Source organism: Bombina bombina, chromosome 6 (assembly GCF_027579735.1).
Source record: "Bombina bombina isolate aBomBom1 chromosome 6, aBomBom1.pri, whole genome shotgun sequence".
In the NCBI taxonomy this organism is placed as follows: domain Eukaryota; kingdom Metazoa; phylum Chordata; class Amphibia; order Anura; family Bombinatoridae; genus Bombina; species Bombina bombina.
Window position 1 is genome coordinate 868,186,155 of NC_069504.1, and position 13,385 is coordinate 868,199,539.

Sequence of the window (13,385 nt, forward strand, 5' to 3'; positions counted from 1 at the left end):
TGAGCAGAGAAATCTGTAGCACTTAAATTTCTGTCACTACGTTCTTTATAAATTCTTTCTTCAGGGAAAACGTGATTTGTTTTTTTATTTCTCTGGAAATAATCCCACATTGTCCATTACATTCTGTGTTAACTAAATGAAAGGTTATTATGAACTTAAGGACAATTACTGATGCTGGTCCAACTAATCATTTATAAAAAAAAAATCGTTTTAACTAGGTCACTTTGATCAACCAGTCAGCTTCTGTTTATTTACTGAGTATGCTACCATTTTTTATGTCACATTGCTTATTCAATGTTACCCATAAAAGTCAACAAAAATCAACAGGTGCTAAGATAAAAACATCTTAAGTTTTTTATTGAAATACTTTTTCAGCATGACTTCATTAAAGCATAGGTAATTTACATTTATATTTGAAAATCTCAAACAAAATAATTAAAATACATATAAAACCATGTTTATATAAAAGAAAATTGTGTTTTATTTTCGTTTTTGTCATTTACAGTGCAAGCAATATTTTTGGAAATTGTAAAATTATAATTTTAATAGTTAAAATAAAAAATAATGAGAGTAAACAGCAAGGGAGGTAGAAAAATAAAGGATGTTACTTGAAGAGATATACCAAAAACTTCTGTAGCCCCCACCCCTGGACGCCAGTTACTGTATTATTCTAAGGAGCACCGACACTTAATTTGGTGAATTAATTTGTAACTGAGTGAAACCTTCTACTAAGCAGGTTAAAGGAATAGTCTAGTCAAAATTAAACTTTCATGATTCAGATAGAGCATGACATGTTAAGCAACTTTCTAATTTACTCCTATTATCAATTTTTCCTCATTCTATTGGTATCTTTATTTGAAAAAGCAAGAATGAAAGCTTAAGAGCCAGCCCATTTTTGGTTCAGGACCAGAGTAGCACTTGCTGATTGGTGGCATTCTTGCAAATAAAGATACCAAGAGAACAAAGAATAATTGATAATAGGAGTAAATTAGAAAGTTGCTTAAAATTGCATGCTCTAACTGAATCATGAAACTTTAATTTTGACTAGACTATCCCTTTAAAGGGACATAAAGTCACGCTTTCATCATTTCATTGCTCAGATACTTACCAAATATACTTTGTTCTCTTAATATCCTTTAATGCTTGTTATTTGATTTCCCATTTTTAACACCCAGCAACTCTCCTCTAACTCCTTTTTCACAATACAATGTCACTATGTTAAATCCGTGGCTTCATTTTATATGTTTATTCAGTAGTGTATATATTTTGTATTGATTACATTTTTAAAATGGGTTTGCTCCAATTTGGAAAAGTTGTTCATTCCAAATTTAGTGAATTTAGAAAAATAACATAAAAATTGGAGAATTTTATCTTCACGCATTTTAGGCAAATGAGAATAAGTAAAAAGATAAAATGTAGGGAATTAAAGATTTATTAAATTAAGGTGACCTGATTTGCTAGTCCTAAATTAGGGACCCCTCTTACCCAAATCAGGACACCTCATAAATGTTGAAAAGGTGGTAAAAAAAAAACCTATGTATTGATTTATTACTGTCTGTGAGCAGATACTATTATTCCAACATACCATAGCAAACTGAATAACCAAACCAGCCTCTGACCTATACAATAATATGACATCAATGCTCACTCACATTCTATAAGGTTTGAGCACGGTCACCTTAGATGGAATAGTGATTTCTCATGCTAAATAAGTAGCGCTTATTTTGGACTATGTCGTTTAACGCAGCAATCTGAAAGACAAATTTGGGGTGACCCGGGGCACCTGAAAATTTAGGGACAGACTTCCTAAATTTGGGACTGTCCTGGTACAATCAGAACATCTGGCCTGTTGCTTTTATGTAAAAATTGTGTTTTGTCTCACACTCCCTAAAGAGGCCAAAAAGCAAGCTATATTTCCTAGGTTTTTAAAATGGTGCAAATTGCCTAAACCATCTTTTGATTTGCAGCATTTTGCAGATTACAGAATTTGCTTTTTGGCCGCTCTTCGGCACTTTGGTAAAGCACCAATTTTGCATACAAAAAGTGGTGTTAAATGTCCTTTTAAGTTCTTAGAAGAGGAAGAAACAAAAAAAGGTTAAATAAAAATAAGGTATATAAGAGAGAATAATAGATATTTTAAATGGAGTGTACTGTAGTAATTCATCCACATGCCCCAAAATCATTCAATTCCGTTCCTATTGTAATTCAGCAAACAATATTTTCAATTGCTAATTAATTTCAGTTTTTATTTTTGAAGATGGGTATATAATTACTAAAATGACAATGAAGAGATATTTGATAAATTGTAGACTGGCAATAATATAGCTGATGTCTAATATATCTGATATATGTAGTAAGGATGATATTACAGAGCAATATTGTAAAATGACGTTTATTGAAAGTGGATAACAATGTTAATAACTAAGTGAAAGTTGTCAAAAGTCATTATTTATGATTGCACAATGCTCTAGGAGAGTGCAAGATCAGAAAAACCTCTTGACAAAATGATATACTGATACTAAAAGCATTATTGGCTTACAAAGACATAACCTCTGCAATGTAATTACATTTTATATTTTTCACCCATTTCCTGTAATTCAAATTGTAATTTTTTTCCCCTACAACATGCTACATGTAATTGCCATTTACTACAAAACAGAACAAAAATGCTTTTAAAACATTTATGTTGTATGTAGATCTATTAAAATGTATTGCTTCATCACTGATATACAATGTATATATTTAAGAAATGTGTTTCCTGTTCCGTAATATTTTAGTGAGAGAACAGATTTTCAAACTAAATAGACACACTTTTTAGGCATTTGTTAGAAATAATAAAATTCCCTATTTGTTCATTTCAAACAAATATTTACCAAACATTTCACATCCTTTGTTTTTGCAAGTTTACTTTATCAAATGAAGAATTCATTGTAATATTTGTATTTACAATGAAGCCCTGTATTGCAATTGCAAAATACATTAAAATAATCTAACTCTGTCATTCTGTTAGCAATTTTTACAAGGTGTTTACAAATCAAGAGCAGATCAGTTATGCATTAAGACGTGTGTTGGAATAAATGTTCCTGGACTCTTTTGCTGTGGTCAGTTACAGAAATAATTCAGCATTTACTTTGAACTAACCAATCACTGACCAGAATGAAGCAGACTCAGGTACATTTCCACATATTTAAGTAATAAGGAGGTCATTTTGCCTCTCCGGAGGAAGTGGAATTTAAAGGAAAACTAAAATGAAACTTTCAGAATTCAGATATAGGGGCTGATTTATCAAGCTCCGTATGGGGCGGCATTGCAAAAGCAGTTCTGGTGAACTGCTTGTGCAATGATAAATGCTGACAGCGTATGCTGTCTGCATTTATAAATGTGCAGCGGACATGATACGCTACATCGTATCATGTCCGCTCACATTTTGATAAATATGCCCCTTAGCATGCACTTTTTAAACACGTTTCCAATTAACTTCTGTTTTCTAATTTGCTTTATTCTTTTGCTATAGTTTGTTGAAAAGCATACCTAGGTAGGCTCAGGATCAGAAATGCACTACTGGGAGATATGTGCTGATTGGTGGTTTCACATATATGCCTTTTATTATTGGTTCCCCTAATGTATTCAGTAGTGCATTGCTGCTTCTTCAAGAAAGGACACCAAGAGAATGCAGCAATTTTGATAATAAAAGGAAATTGGAACGTTTTTAAACATTGTATGCCCTGTCTGAATCATTAAACAAATATTGGAGTTCATATCCCTTTAAATCAATATTTAAAGGCATTTTATAGCAAAAACAGGCAAAATAAATAATGAATCTATTGTACAAATTTGTTTTATTTTCCTTCACTAAACATTTTAGATGGAAAAGAAATTCAGACTTTAATATTCTTAGACTTAAATGTATGTCATTTGGAATCTATATTTAAATGTAATATTTAAATTTTATACTCAAAACATTTTGATATTAAAATTCATTCTTTAGAAATATTCAAATGAGAGAGCAAATATTAAGGGAAATCTTCAATCTTCTATTTGAATAACAAAATATAGACATTCAACTATCCCTATATTTACCAAAATACAATTATCATACAAGTGTGCAATACTCTTCTACCACCACTAGAGGATGATCATAACAATAAAGATGGCTCATTCCACAGATGTGGCACATTTGGACGAAGAATGTCATATATGATGCAGCAAAGAACGGAAGACTTCAGAAGAATGTAAATGGTTTAATCATCACTCTGTCAGGGAGAGAAAATGATATGAACATTTAATTATAACTCAAATAAGATTGCAGAAACTTGACCATTATATTTAAAGTGATAGTAACGGTTACTGTTTGTTAAATAATAAAATAGTACTTTTTATACACGTTTCTTTATATTTACAAATCTTTACATTTTTTATTTTGATTCTCATAATCTTGGCCCTGCTGTCTGCCTGTTCACAAGCTGCTTTTTTATGATTTTGCTGTCCACACATCCAATACCTAACCGTGCCACACGGCACATTGTATTCACTATAGGCATACTCCTCATGGTGAGGCAGCATCTTGCACATGCTTAGTTGTTTACTTCAGAGCTACTATTGATAGTGCTGAAGATGGACTGCTCATGCACAGTTTGTCTTCCTAAGCATATAAGGGTCACGTGCAGAAATAATAGAGCCACAGGAACCACTACACTACAGCATGGAGATTAAACACTAAAGCCTAGAGTACAAGTGAATTGTCTTTTGATAGTGCAGGTTGCGCTATAAATATTGTGGGTCTGTGTTCCTGTATATAAAGTTAGTAGAAACATATCCCAACGGTCTAAAGGCTGTAATAATAGCAAAAGGTGGTTCAACAAAATACTGACACAAGGGGGTTATCAGTGATTCTGTTTTTGAATTGTCTTTATTTTTGCTATTTTTGTTATATCTTTCACTTGGATGTTTTAAGTTGCACTGAGTAATTACAACTGAATAAACAAAAACTGTCTGTCTTAGTCTTTATTTCAGGCTGCAAAGCAACAAAATGTAATTATTTTCAAGGGGGGGGGGGGCGATAATTTTCAATACCCACTGTAAACAGTGCAATTGATACCCCATGACATTTATTTTAATTCCTTAGACAAATTCATTATGAGTACTGCCTTTGTTCAATACCCCTGGTCAGAGGGAGATAAACTTTGTAGTTATATAAAAATGAAAAGCTTGTATATGCTATATATATATATATATATATATATATATATATATATATATATATATATATATATATATATATTACAGCTAGATTGTGAATGGGAAGAATAGTCAAATAGTTTTAAGATTCTGGTGCTTTTATTAATCATAATTTTGTTTGCATTTTTGAAAATGTTTTAATCATTAAAACATTTTGCTGTTGATTTAAAGGAACATGAAACCTAAAATTTTACTTTTGTGATTTAGACAAAAACATATATGGATTACTGGCACTATGAACAATGAAAAAGTGAAAAGGACCTTACTGAGACTAGGCAGGTCCGGTGCTACCCTCAATAAATATACAAATACAATGTCCCCAAAAAGAGATAGGTAAAAAGATTATACTGTCTATACATAGCATGTAGAAGTACACATTATTAAGAGTGTCATAGATACATACATAATAAATGCTAGACTCATATTAAACCCATTCCAATCTTAAACATGTCACCAGGACAGCCACAAACAGTCCTCATAAACCATTCTACTGTCTATTTAGACTGTCCTGTGTATAGGAACAAAATAATGAAAAAGTCCAGCAAACACTGTATAGATATTGGGTGCAATTTATAACAGGGCACTGCACAACCCTGTATCCATATGCAAAATTCAAAAAAAGAATAACAGCACTCCAAAAATGATAATTACCAGTCCTTTATTGTAGCCAAAAGTTTATAGGAACACCCAATATTTATTGAATGTGTTCATGCCATTCGGGATGACACAATTCAATCTAAAGATCCACTTAGTTTCTTGTTGTAGCAACATTGTTTCACTATTACCCCCAAGGAAACAGGGGGTGTATCACGGTTTTATTTGGTCGTGGTGGGGTTGTCTTGCAGGGTTACCTGTTTTAATAAAGTTAATAAAGTTATGTTTTAACTCTATTTCCTTGGGTGTATAGATGAGGAGTGCTATAAGCCCCAATCTTTTTTCCTATCTCTTTTTCAGGACGTTGTATTTGTACTATTATCAAATTTGCTGCCCTCTTGAAGTAATCTTTCTTGAAGAAATTTTTAGGTAGTGTGAACATTTCTGAAGCACTACATGCCAGGAAAAATGTGTTGCTATCTAGTGCTGCAATTCCTGAACTTATCTTGCTCTCAACAAAGGATACCAAGAGAATGAAGAAATTTAGATTAAATAAGTAAATTGGAAATTTTTTAAAATGACATGCTCTATCTGAATCATAAAAAAGACAAATTTTGGGTTCCATGTCCCTTAAATGCATTTTAAAATATATAATAATAATTACTACAAATATAATATTTAATCTTATATTAATTTAATTGATATAAGTAGTTAAATTGTTGAAAGAGCAATATATAGACATATAAAGCTATAACTATCACACACACATAATACTTACATGGTTGCCCTTCTTTCTGCAATCTCCACATAACATTCCCATGAGTCCATTAACGATTTGGATGGCACAAAGTAAAAATTCCAATGCTCCAAAACCAAGGAGGATGGAGAAAAGGACAATGTTCCAAAGGACTATTTTTTCTGGTAGACATGTATCCCAGGTTTCTTGTTTAACTAGATAACTCTCACTACAGAAGAAAAGGATAAAGCGAGGTTAGCACAGAGCTAAAGACAAAGGAGACATTTTTTTCTCAGATGGGTCATAAAGGGTTAACAGTTAATACCTTTTCTTGATCTGCTAACAATATGCTAAAACTTTTGTAAATAAAGTGTCTACATTTTTATAACCAGGAAGTTTCTGTTCTCTGTGCAAATATGATAAAAGATATAAAAAAAAGATGTTAAAATAGAAGAGTCAAAACACACAGGAGTGATGGCACAAGGCAGTGCTAAATATAGCGGACGAGAAACATGTTGCAACATATATTTTTAAAGACTCAAGAAATTCCATCCCCCTATTAGACCTGTTTTGGGGATAAATCCACTAACATTCAGCTGTGAATACACAGCCCATTATATTAAGCACTTTATAGGTCCAACAGTCTTGTGAATTTTAAAATTTCATTTGAACATCTACTTTATTAAATCCACATATTGTGTGTAGCAATCAGCATCTCTTGAATTAGTATTACTAGTCACTGACTTAAAAAGTCTAACATCTCAGATTTTTTGCTTCATACTGTGTTAACACACAGCTGTGTGTTAACACAGTATGAAGAAAAAAATCTGATATGTTGGATATCTAATTTGCATATCTTACCCATAATCCTCTTGTGCATTGGTAACAGTGTAAATTGAGTTTTTCTGGGTAAAAGCAAGCGGGATACTTGCCTAGATGTGCTCATTTGATATGCAACAATTTTTATTTATTTATAAATACATAGAACATGTTCTGCTATGTGCAGAAGATTGGAATGTCAAATATTTACAGTAAATACACAGTATAAAACTTTGTTTAATATGAGTATTGCATAAATATGATTTTCATGCTTTCCTCTCTCTCTCTCTCTCTCTCTCTCTCTCTCTCTCTCTCACTGTTAAACTACGGCCTCACCTAAGACCCCCTTAAACTTACTCCTAGCCTAAAACCCCTAAAAAACTTGTTAAAGGGATATGAAACCCCTATTTTTTCATTCATGAATCAGATAGAGCTTGCAATTTTCTAATTTACTCCTATTATCAATTTTTCTTTGTTCGCTTAGTATCTTTGTTTAAAAAGCAGGAATGTAAGCTTAAGAATTAGGATTGGTGGCTACATTTAGCACCACCCAGGGGCCGAACCAAAAATGGGCCAGATCCTAAGCTTATATTCCTGCTTTTTCAAATAAAGATACCAAGAAAATTGCTTAAAATTGTATGCTCTATCAGAATCATGAAAACAAAATTGGGTTTCATATCCCTTTAAGTTGTAAAAAAAACACTTAATGAAAAAAAAAACATACTGAAAAAAAGTTAATGTAAAAATATAGCATTACCAAATATTCGGCTAGATTACGAGTTTTGCGGTATGAGTGAAAAAGCAGCGTTAAGGCTCATAACGCTGCTTTTTTCACTACCGCTGGTATTATGAGTCTTGCAGGTTTAGGGGCACCGCACACTTTTTTGGCCTTAACGCAAATTAACTTACGCAATTTGCGTAAAGTCTTTTTTCAATGGGACATCCTTTGCGCCGGTATTACGAGTCTGCCTGGGAGGCCAAAAAGTGAGCAGTACATCCTATACCGCCAAGATTCGTAACGCAATCTAAAGTAAAAGAAATTATCACATATTTAAACTAATTACACCTAATCTAATAGCCCTATTAAAATAAAAAAAGCCCCCCCAAAATAAAAAAAACCCTAGCCTAAACTAAACTACCAATAGCCCTTAAAAGGGCCTGTTGCGGGGCATTGTCCCAAAGAAATCAGCTCTTTTACCTGTAAAAAAAATACAAACACCCCCCAACAGTAAAACCCACCACCCACACAACCAACCCACCAAATAAAAACCTAGCTAAAAAAACCTAAGCTCCCCATTGCCCTGAAAAGGGCATTTGGATGGGCATTGCCCTTAAAAGGGCATTTAACTATTTTTCAATTGCCCAAACCCCTAATCTAAAAATAAAATCCACCCAATAAACCCTTAAAAAAGCCTAACACTAACCCCGAAGATCCACTTACAGTTTTGAAGACCCGACATCCATCCTCAACAAAGCGGCAGAAGTCCTCATCGAAGCCCGCAGAAGTCTTCCTCCAAGAGGCCGAAGTCTTCATCCAAGCCTGCAGAAGTCTTCATACAGATGGCATCTTCTATCTTCATCAATCCGGTGCGGAGCGGCTCCATCTTCAAGACATCCGGCACGGAGCATCCTCTTCAATCAACGTCTTCTTGCTGAATGAATGTTCCTTTAAATGACGTCATCCAAGATGGCGTCCCTTGAATTCCGATTGGCTGATAGAATTCTATCAGCCAATTGGAATTAAAGGTGAAAAAATCCTATTGGCTGATGCAATCAGCCAATAGGATTGAGCTTCAATCCTATTAGCTGATCCAATCAGCCAATAGGATTGAGCTCACATTCTATTGGCTGATTGGAACAGCCAATAGAATGCAAGCTCAATCCTATTGGCATATTGGATCAGCCAATATGATTTTTTCACCTTTAATTCCGATTGACTGATAGAATTCTATCATCCAATCGGAATTCAAGGGACGCCATCTTGGATGACATCATTTAAAGGAACATTCATTCAGCAAGAAGATGTTGATTGAAGAGGATGCTCCGCACCGGATGTCTTGAAGATGGAGCCGCTCCCCGCTGGATGGATGAGGATAGAAGATGCCGTCTGGATGAAGACTTCTGCGGGCTTGGATGAAGACTTTGGCCGCTTGGATGAAGACTTCTGTGGGCTTCGATGATGACTTCTGCTGCTTCGTTGAGGATGGATATCGGGTCTTCAAAAACTGTAAGTGGATCTTCGGGGGTTAGTGTTAGGCTTTTTTAAAGGTTTATTGGGTGGGTTTTATTTTTAGATTAGGGGTTTGGGCAATTGAAAAAATAACTAAATGCCCTTTTAAGGGCAATGCCCATCCAAATGCCCTTTTCAGGGCAATGGGGAGCTTAGGTTTTTTTAGTTAGTATTTTATTTGGGGGGTTGGTTGTGTGGGTGGTGGGTTTTACTGATGGGGGATGTTTGTATTTTTTTTACAGGTAAAAGAGCTGATTTCTTTGGGGCAAATCCCAGCAAAATGCCCTTTTAAGGGCTATTGGTAGTTTAGTTTAGGCTTAGGGGGGTGTTAGGGTTAGACTTAGGTTTAGGGGTTAATAAATTTAGTATAGTGGCGGCGACGTTGGGGGCAGCAGATTAGGGGTTAATAAATTAAGGTAGGTGGCGGTGATGTTGGGGGTGGCAGATTAGGGGTTAAAAATATTTAACTAGTGTTTGCGAGGCGGGAGTGCAGCGGTTTAGGGGTTAATATGTTTATTATAGTGGCGATGTCCGGAGCGGCAGATTAGGGGTTAATAAGTATAATGTAGGTGTCGGTGATGTCTGGGGTGGCAGATTAGGGGTTAATAAGTATAATGTAGGTGTCGGTGATGTCTGGGGTGGCAGATTAGGGGTTAATAAGTATAATGTAGGTGTCAGCGATGTCTGGGGTGGCAGATTAGGGGTTAATAAGTGTAAGATATGGGGTGTTTAGACTCGGGGTTCATTTTAGGGTGTTAGGTGTAAACATAAAAATGTGTTTCCCCATAGGAATCAATGGGGCTGCGTTACTGAGCTTTACACTGCTTTATTGCAGGTGTTAGACTTTTTTTCAGCCAGCTCTCCCCATTGATGTCTATGGGGAAATAGTGCACGAGCACGTAAAACCAGCTCACCGCTGCCTTAAGCAGCGCTGGTATTGGAGTGCGGTATGGAGCTCAATTTTGCTCTACGCTCACTTCTTGCCTGTTAACTACGGGTTTATGAAAACCTGTAATACCAGCGCTGTAGGTGAGCGGTGACAATAACGTGCAAGTTAGCACCAGCAGCTCTTTCCGCAAAACTCGTAATCTAGCCGAAAGAGTTTAAATAAAATAACTATTCGAAAAACACTCCTAACCGATGTCTATCTTGATCAGACGTAGCACATTATGGCAATCCATTACTATGCAAAGCCCTCTTCATTCTTTCCCTCATCGTGTTCTTCCTCTTTACGGCCATTTCACTGCTGTTATAGTTGATATGGTTTTTACAAACTAATGAAAGATGGATAAAAGCTAATCCTATTTGCTGATTTTAATTTTTCTATCAATAAAATCAATGACCAAAACAATTGTGTAAAAGTAGTAGTACGTTGGAGAAGAAGCAGAACACAATAAAGGACGGAATGAAAATTACCCCATGCAGTACTGGATTGCCAAAATGGACTATTATTATTATTGTAATAATTTATTTGTATAGCGCCACAAAATTCTGTGTTAAATAAAGGTACTGGACACCTAACAAAAGAATCTAGACAGCACATAGAATTTTTAAGTTTTTTTAAGTGGATTTATTTTTATTTTTTGTTAATTTTTAATGTAACTAATTTGTTATAATATCTCAGGCCCTGGAATTCAAAAATCAATTCAATCAGAAGAAAACTGTGATGACAACGGAATACAAATTGTTTCCATACTTTAAACCTTTGAAGTAGTATTTCCACTCATTGTTCCTTTCACACAAGGGTCCATCATTTAGGGCTGTACAGGCCACAACCAGACAGTAGAAACCGCCTAATGCCCCAAATATAGAAGAAATTACTGAGCGGCACATCTGTAGAATAACACAGAAGTATATATCAGTTCAATTAGAAAGAAATCAGAGGTAGGCATTGAGGTTTAATAATAAAAAATACCTACTCTGCAACGGTTACCACAACATCCTTCCCCACAGCATCCTTTACCACCGGCTCGAATAGCAGCAAAAGCAGGACACAAAACCTGTAAGATGATGCAAAGACAAGGTATTTGAGAGAAACATTAGTGAGAAACAGAGAAAGTGTGTTGGATAGAGGGAATGAAGATAAATTTTAGATTTTTACTTTCCTATTACTTGATTATGTATCCTAGCAACAATGTGAAGTTTCAGAGTAAGATTAAAGGGACACTAAATCCAATTTTTTTATTTCATGCTTCAGATAGAGGATGCAATTTTAAGCAACTTTCTAATTTACTCCTATTAAATTTTATTTGTTCTCTTGCTATCTAAATTTACAAAGCAGAAATGTAAAGCTTCACGTTCCTGCTTTTTAAATAAAGTTGTTTAAAATTGCATGCTGCATCTGCTTCAGGAAAGTTTCATTTTCACTTGAGTGTCAATTTAAAACTGATAAAGCTGTACAGATGGATAATGAGGGTGAAGCTGTAGAGATGTTTGCCCATTAGGTTGTAGTGCATATTTTATGTATGTGCAGGGATAGGCACAGACAAAGGCTGTGGCAGACATTTTCCAAAGTACAGACCTTAGTGAAGGACACCAATGTACATTTGAAATTAAAAACATTATTTTATAGTGCTTGGTGTTATTATACTGATGCAGATACCACTGATCCTATAACCAGCCCTCCTCTGGCTATACCCGTGTGCCAGTGTCACTACTGTGTCTTTGTATAGTGCTGGGTGTTATTATACTGATGCAGATACCACTGATCCTATAACCAGCCCTCCTCTGGCTATACCCATGAACTAGTGTCTTTGTATAGTTCTTGGTGTTATTATACTGATGCAGATACCACTGATCCTATAACCAGCCCTCCTCTGGCTATACCCATGTGCCAGTGTCACTACTGTGTCATATAGCGCTGGGTGTTATTATACTAATGCAGATACCACTGATCCTATAGCCAGCCCTCCTCTGGCTATACCCATGTGCCAGTGTCACTACTGTGTCATTATATAGTGCTGGGTGTTATTATACTGATGCAGATACCAATGATCCTATAACCAGCCCTCCTCTGGCTATACCCATGAGCCAGTGTCACTACTGTGTCATTATATAGTGCTGGGTGTTATTATACTGATGCAGATACCACTGATTCTCTAACCAGCCCTCCTCTGGCTATACCCATGTGCCAGTGTCACTACTGTGTCATTATATAGTGCTTGGTGTTAGTATACTGATGCAGATACCACTGATTCTATAACCAGCCCTCCTCTGGCTATACCCATGTGCCAGTGTCACTACTGTGTCATTATATAGTGCTGGGTGTTATACTGATGCAGATACCACTGACCCTATAACCAGCCCTTGTCTGGCTATACACATGTGCCAGTGTCACTACTGTGTCTTTGTATAGAGCTGGGTGTTATTATACAGAAGCAGATACACATCCAGTATTTCACTCAGGCTTTATTTATTCCATAACTTATCACCCAATATTGCTAGCAGTCTCTTGACAAGTCACTAATTTTATTCACACTACATATTTTTTTATTCCTATTATTTAAGCAGAAAGAAAAGATATACTAAGGTTGTGGTGGACACTGCAAGCGCTAGTCACGGACACCAGTGTCCGTGTACGGACACCTTGCCTATCCCTGTGTATGTGCCACTTCTATTATACAATATTGTAAGAAATTAGTTTATGTGCAGTTAGGGGGTCTATAACAATCCAAAACAAATGTGTTCTGTGGCTTACATAGCCTTTTGCATAATTTCTTATAGAAATCCATTCCAATGTATTAAAGGGCCAATTGTTGCACCATGCAA

The 13,385-nt window shown here is 35.3% G+C and overlaps 1 protein-coding gene across 1 annotated transcript in view; it reads right to left on the reverse strand.

Annotated features, from left to right (window-relative positions):
- Nucleotides 1-3,822: 3,822 nt before the first annotated feature.
- TM4SF5 (transmembrane 4 L six family member 5) overlaps nt 3,823-13,385 on the reverse strand; it is a 34,324-nt gene continuing 24,761 nt past the window's right edge. Inside the window, exons 2-5 of the mRNA XM_053716135.1 lie at nt 11,537-11,617; nt 11,314-11,450; nt 6,611-6,797; nt 3,823-4,253 (exon numbers count right to left, since the gene is read on the reverse strand). Coding sequence (XP_053572110.1) covers nt 4,242-4,253; nt 6,611-6,797; nt 11,314-11,450; nt 11,537-11,617 — 417 coding nt within the window. The 3' untranslated portion in view covers nt 3,823-4,241. The remainder of the gene's footprint in view (nt 4,254-6,610; nt 6,798-11,313; nt 11,451-11,536; nt 11,618-13,385) is intronic.